Source organism: Thecamonas trahens, assembly GCF_000142905.1.
Source record: "Thecamonas trahens ATCC 50062 unplaced genomic scaffold supercont1.32, whole genome shotgun sequence".
Classification (NCBI taxonomy): Eukaryota; order Apusomonadida; family Apusomonadidae; genus Thecamonas; species Thecamonas trahens.
In genome coordinates, this window is record NW_013657648.1 from 92,772 (window position 1) to 97,570 (window position 4,799).

General features: G+C 63.5%; 4 protein-coding genes across 4 annotated transcripts; 2 read left to right on the top strand and 2 right to left on the bottom strand.

Annotated features, from left to right (window-relative positions):
* Positions 1 to 175: 175 nt before the first annotated feature.
* Positions 176 to 781, top strand: AMSG_06980 (uncharacterized protein; the record flags this gene model as incomplete). The annotated part of the gene is made up of 1 exon (XM_013901020.1): positions 176 to 781. The coding sequence occupies one exon, from the start codon at positions 176 to 178 to the stop codon at positions 779 to 781; it is 606 nt and encodes a 201-aa protein (XP_013756474.1).
* An 81-nt stretch (positions 782 to 862) lies between these two features.
* Positions 863 to 2,462, bottom strand: AMSG_06981 (uncharacterized protein; the record flags this gene model as incomplete). The annotated part of the gene is made up of 2 exons (XM_013901021.1): positions 863 to 2,080; positions 2,375 to 2,462. The coding sequence occupies 2 exons, from the start codon at positions 2,460 to 2,462 to the stop codon at positions 888 to 890; spliced, it is 1,281 nt and encodes a 426-aa protein (XP_013756475.1). The 3' UTR covers positions 863 to 887.
* Positions 2,463 to 2,623: 161 nt separating this feature from the next.
* On the top strand, positions 2,624 to 3,526 carry AMSG_06982 (uncharacterized protein; the record flags this gene model as incomplete). The annotated part of the gene is made up of 1 exon (XM_013901022.1): positions 2,624 to 3,526. One exon carries the CDS (start codon positions 2,624 to 2,626, stop codon positions 3,524 to 3,526), a length of 903 nt encoding a protein of 300 aa, XP_013756476.1.
* A 100-nt stretch (positions 3,527 to 3,626) lies between these two features.
* AMSG_06983 (60S ribosomal protein L38) lies at positions 3,627 to 4,319 on the bottom strand. The gene is made up of 3 exons (XM_013901023.1): positions 4,299 to 4,319; positions 3,911 to 3,971; positions 3,627 to 3,800 (listed from the first exon to the last, which is right to left on the bottom strand). Exons 1-3 carry the CDS (start codon positions 4,299 to 4,301, stop codon positions 3,646 to 3,648), a joined length of 219 nt encoding a protein of 72 aa, XP_013756477.1. The 5' UTR covers positions 4,302 to 4,319; the 3' UTR covers positions 3,627 to 3,645.
* Positions 4,320 to 4,799: the final 480 nt, after the last annotated feature.

Below are 4,799 nucleotides of genomic sequence, written 5' to 3' on the forward strand. Positions count from 1 at the left end.
GGCGGCAGGACGACGCAAGGCTGCGGCGGGGCGGCGCAAAGCGGCGGCGGGACGACGAAAGGCGGCGGCGGAGAAGCGGCGGAAGCGACGATCGGGTGGATCGATGAGGCGCGGACGCAGGGGGCGGACGGTGATGACGTCGGCGGGAGTGATGGGGCAGAGGAGCCATGACAACATGTCGTTTTCGAGTGGCAAGCCGGTGGAGGTCATCGTTCTCCGTGTGGTTCTGGGAGTCGCTGTTGTCGGCACCTTGGCCTCGATCATGCTCATCATCATCTCCAATCATGGCTTTGGCGATCCTTGCGACGACAACAACTTTTTCAAGGACAGCACAAAGTGCTGGGGCAAGAAGAACGGGCCCATCCTCCTCGGCATCATGCTCACAACCGCCGTCCTGGCCGCTATCGGCCTCGCCATTACCAGCCGCATGAGCAGGATCAAGATGAGTGGCGGCGGAGGTGGCTTGGATGACTTGGATGGCTACGACTCGGGCGTTGGCGATTACGAGTACAGTAACGATGCCGAGGCCGGCGGCGCAAGGAAGCGCCGCGGCGTCAACCCATTCGATGAGGGCAAGGCCGACGAGTCGGCCGACGGCCCCCGTCCCGCGCGACTCTTCACCAAGGGCAAGCGGGCGGCAGCAAGCGCCCCGCCACCGAGCGGCAGCGAGTACAACAGCGATGACGACAGCAATAGCAGCAGCGAGTACGAGTACGAAGAGAACCCTTCGTCCGATAGCAGCGAGTACGAGTACGACGATGGCTACATGTACGAGAGCTGAAAGGCGATCTCACGAGCGCTGCATAAAACTAACACGCTGCACGCCAGTTGAAGCGGCTTGCTCAGGCGCGGGCGTGGCAGGTATGGTTTATCCGAGACGACCTCGTCTACCCGCGCTGGGCAGCGTAGGCTAGCTTCTTGCGGCGGCGGCGGGCCTTCTTCTTGGCAGCCTTGGCAGCAGCCTTTGTGGCAGCCGGATCGGCGTCTTCGCCGCTGGCCTCGTCGTCCGAGTCTGAGCCGGCCTTGTCCCAGTCCTTGAGGGTCTTTGAGCCGGCCGAGGCGAACGAGTCGCGGAGGTAGCCCGCGGCCGGGGCAGCGTCGGCGTCGGCCTGGCCGTGGCGGGCGCCGGCGGCCGAGCGACGGAGGGAGTCGGCCTGCTTGGCCTGCATGGCCTGGGTCTTCTGAAGCAGGTCGAGGAACGAGTCCTTGGAGATGTTGTCGACCCGCGGGGCGGTGATGATCTTGCCCTCGAGCGCCTCGTTGAGCGAGCGCTGGTGGGTGCTGACGGCGTTGAAGAGCTGGACCACGCCCATGGTGGCAAACTTGGCCATGGAGAGCTCAAACTTGGTGGAGATCGGCGGCTGCGGGTTGTGTCCGCGCTCCTTGCGCATGGCGCGGGCAAGCGCCTCAGACTTTTTCTTGGCCCGCGAGGCCTTGATCTCGGCGTTGATCTTGGTCACCAGCGACTTGTTCTTGGCCAAAATAGGCTTCTTGGCAGCAGCGCCCAGAGAAGTGCCCATGACCTTGGCAAAGGCGCGGCCAAAGGCGTTGGGCTCATCCTCGCCCTCGCTCCCAGCGCCGTCGTCGTCATCGTCCGAGCCGGCCAGCATCAGCTCTTCGCGGCCATCGCCCTCACCCTCGCCACTCTCGCTCCCATCGCCCGCCCCGTGCTTGGCCAGGAACTTGGCCTTGGCCTTGGCCAGGTTCTTGTTCAGCGCGCTCACCGCCAGCTCGTCGCCCTCAAAGGCCGAGTCAAACACAGCCTTGCCGCCGGCCACCAGGCTGTCCTCGGGCTCGGCGCCATCGTCATCGTCCACCACGTCGTCGTCCGGCACCTCCTCGCCTTCGGACGCTCCCTCGGACGCGCCCTCGTACTCGCCCTCGTACTCGCCTTCGTACTCGTAGTCCTCGCCGCCGCTCGAGCTTGCCGAGGCCATGCTGGAGGCAGCAGCCGACGAGGCAGCCGACGAGGCGGCGGATGGGGAGGATGAGGGGAGGCTGCGCCGCTGGCGCTTGCGGACGGGCTCCCTGCCAGCCGAGCCCGAGTCTGACGAGCATGACTCGCTGCTCTCCTTCTGTCCTGCATGCCTCCGTTTGCGGTTGCCCATATTGCCTGTCTCTCAACCTGGCGTCGGGTGTGTCAGCCTTGGCCAGGAGGGGGGGGGAAGGGGGGGCGGTGGCGAGCGGAGATGGATTGGGCCGAGTGACAGGAAGGGGGGGGGGGGGGGAGGGGGGGGGGAGGGGGGGGTATGCACAGGCATGATCGCATGGCATCGTCTGCCATCGCACACTTCAGCCATCGCACACTCCTGCCATCGCACACTCCTGCCATCGCACACTCCTGCCATCGCCAACCACTGCCATCGCCCATCACCGCCCTGGGGAATGGGAATGGCAGTGATGGCGACTGTGATGCCGATAGCGGTGGCAATGGCAATGGCGGTGGCAATGGCCATCGCCATCCTGATAGCAATCCTGATGGCGATGTCGAGTCCAGATCCGAAGTGGAATGACTTTGTTCCGGCCGAGGGAGACCGAGAGTGGGCAGGGCCGCGCACACGGCCAACTCCTCCACTCCTCCTCCTCCTCCTCCTCCTCCTCCTCCTCCTCCTCCCCGCCCACCATGGCCACCGCACACGCCCTGCCGGTGCTGTTCCCGCCCGGCCCGAGCCGAAAGACCATCCTCGTCGTCCGGCACGCACAGAGCGAGCTCAACGCCCACAAGCACGCGCCCGACTCAGGCGGCATCGCCACGGCGCCGCAGGCTTGGCGCGCCGATGCCCCGCTCTCAGCCCTCGGTCGCGAGCAGGCTGCAGAGGCGGCGGCGGCGGTGGCGGAGCTGTCCGAGGCAGCAACGGCGGCGGTGGTGGCGGCGGCACCACTGGCACGGTCGCTGCAGACCGCCCTGGCCGTCTCGGACGCCCTCGGCGGGAGTCTGCCCATCGCCGTCTCGCCGCTGCTCCGCGAGGCGACCAAGAAGCGGCCCATCGGCCGTCCACTCGCTGATCTCCGCGCAGAGTTTACCGATCCGCGCTTCGACTGGACAGACGCCACCGACGACTCGTGGATCGCCAGTGTCGAGGATGTTAAGGCCGCCCCGGCCCGTGCTGAGGCTGCCCGCGCCTGGATCGCCGCACGGCCCGAGCCTGATCTTGTCCTCATCACCCACGGCACCTTCTTCAAGCTTCTCTCCGGCACGCAGCTCAAGCTGGTCAACGCCGAGCTCCGCTCTCTCATCGTCGAGCCCTCGGGCGCTGCCGTCCTCTCGCCGCCGCTCTTCCGCCTTGCCTCAGCCGCCCACAATGACGACTCGGACGCCCCCGACTCCGATCCCGCTGCCGACCCCGCTCCTGCGCCCGCCCCTGCCCCCGACTCGCTCGAAGACTTGGCGCGGCTGCTCTCCTCGCAGATCCGCGGCTCAGACTGGCTCTCGGCCAACCCGGCCACGGGCCCGACTCTGCTCGAGCTTGCCGCCGAGCTGACCGCGGGCACATCACCACCAGCCGACGACCAGCCAGGGCAATGAACGCCGCCAACACCCCATACACACACTCTCTCACACACACAGCCACACACACTCTCTCACACACACACACACACACTACAAACAGGTTGTATGCCGGATGTTGGGTTCTGGTTCTTTATCTACGCATCAAAGTTGATGGTGCTGACCTCGAGCTGCGAGGGCAGGGTGTCCTTGAGACGGGCAGCCTGGTCCGGGTCCACACGGATGGTGTACAGGTACTTGGAGCAGCGGACCTTGAACTTGACCACGCCACCGACCTTCTTGATGCGGCACTCTATACTCCCTCCACCAGGTGAGTCACTCGCTCCCTGCCCATACCCCCTTCCCCCCTTCTCCCCCCTCTGTCTCCCCCCCCTTCACAGCCTCCATCACACAAATACGTACTGCGGGCGTCCTTGCGGGCGGCAATGTGGAGGAACTTCTTGATGCTCTTGATCTCACGGGGCTACACACCGTACCATTGGACACACATACGTACAACCATATTGTGAGTCTCTTTCTCTCTCCTGCTCCTGCTGCCTCTCGTGCTGTAGCCCCCTTCCCCCCCTGCTGGTCGCTGTCTAGCGGTGGCGAGGCGCAGACAAAAATCAAACTCTCGCCACCGCCACCCCCATCTACACAGCCTGGCACACCGGTACAGCAAGCACAGACAGGGCGTGGGCATGGCATTACCATGCGGTATGTACAAGCATGCCTTGTGTACCGTGTGGCCTTGTCGTGTGTATTCTCCCTCTCTCCCTGACCCCTCCCTTGCTCCCTCCCTGTGCCGTACCATGGTGGAACAGATAGACGAGTTGTCCCCCGTCTGTCTCGCTCCGCCTTGCCATCCATTAATCCGCCCAACAGCCATCCATTAATCGTACGAACGAATGACCGAATCCCTCCGAATGCCTGCCATTCAACCAAACCATCGAATGATCGATCATATGAACAAACAAGCGAACAAACGAATGAATGAACCAATGAATGCATGAACCAATGAATGCATGAACCAATGAATGCATGAACCAATGAATGCATGAACCAATGAATGAAGGAACCAATGAATGAAGGAACCAATGAATGAACCAATGAATGAAGGATCCCATGCCATTCGGGTGGACCAACACCTTATTCATCCTCACCAACAATAATCATATCCATCATGCCATTTATTCCCTCCTCCCTTAAATCCCCAACACTTTCGCACTCTCGCCACTCGGCCTCCCCTCACTCCCGACGTCACGTCTTCTCAGCTCATGGCTCTGGACGCGAGCTTCCCTACCCTCGATGC

What these genes read in the sequence shown, in the direction of transcription:
- AMSG_06983 (XM_013901023.1), bottom strand. An exon ending in CGCCCGCAAGGACGCCCGCA is followed by an intron (nt 3,801 to 3,910) that starts GTACGTATTTGT and finishes GAGGGAGTATAG; the next exon opens with AGTGCCGCATCAAGAAGGTC.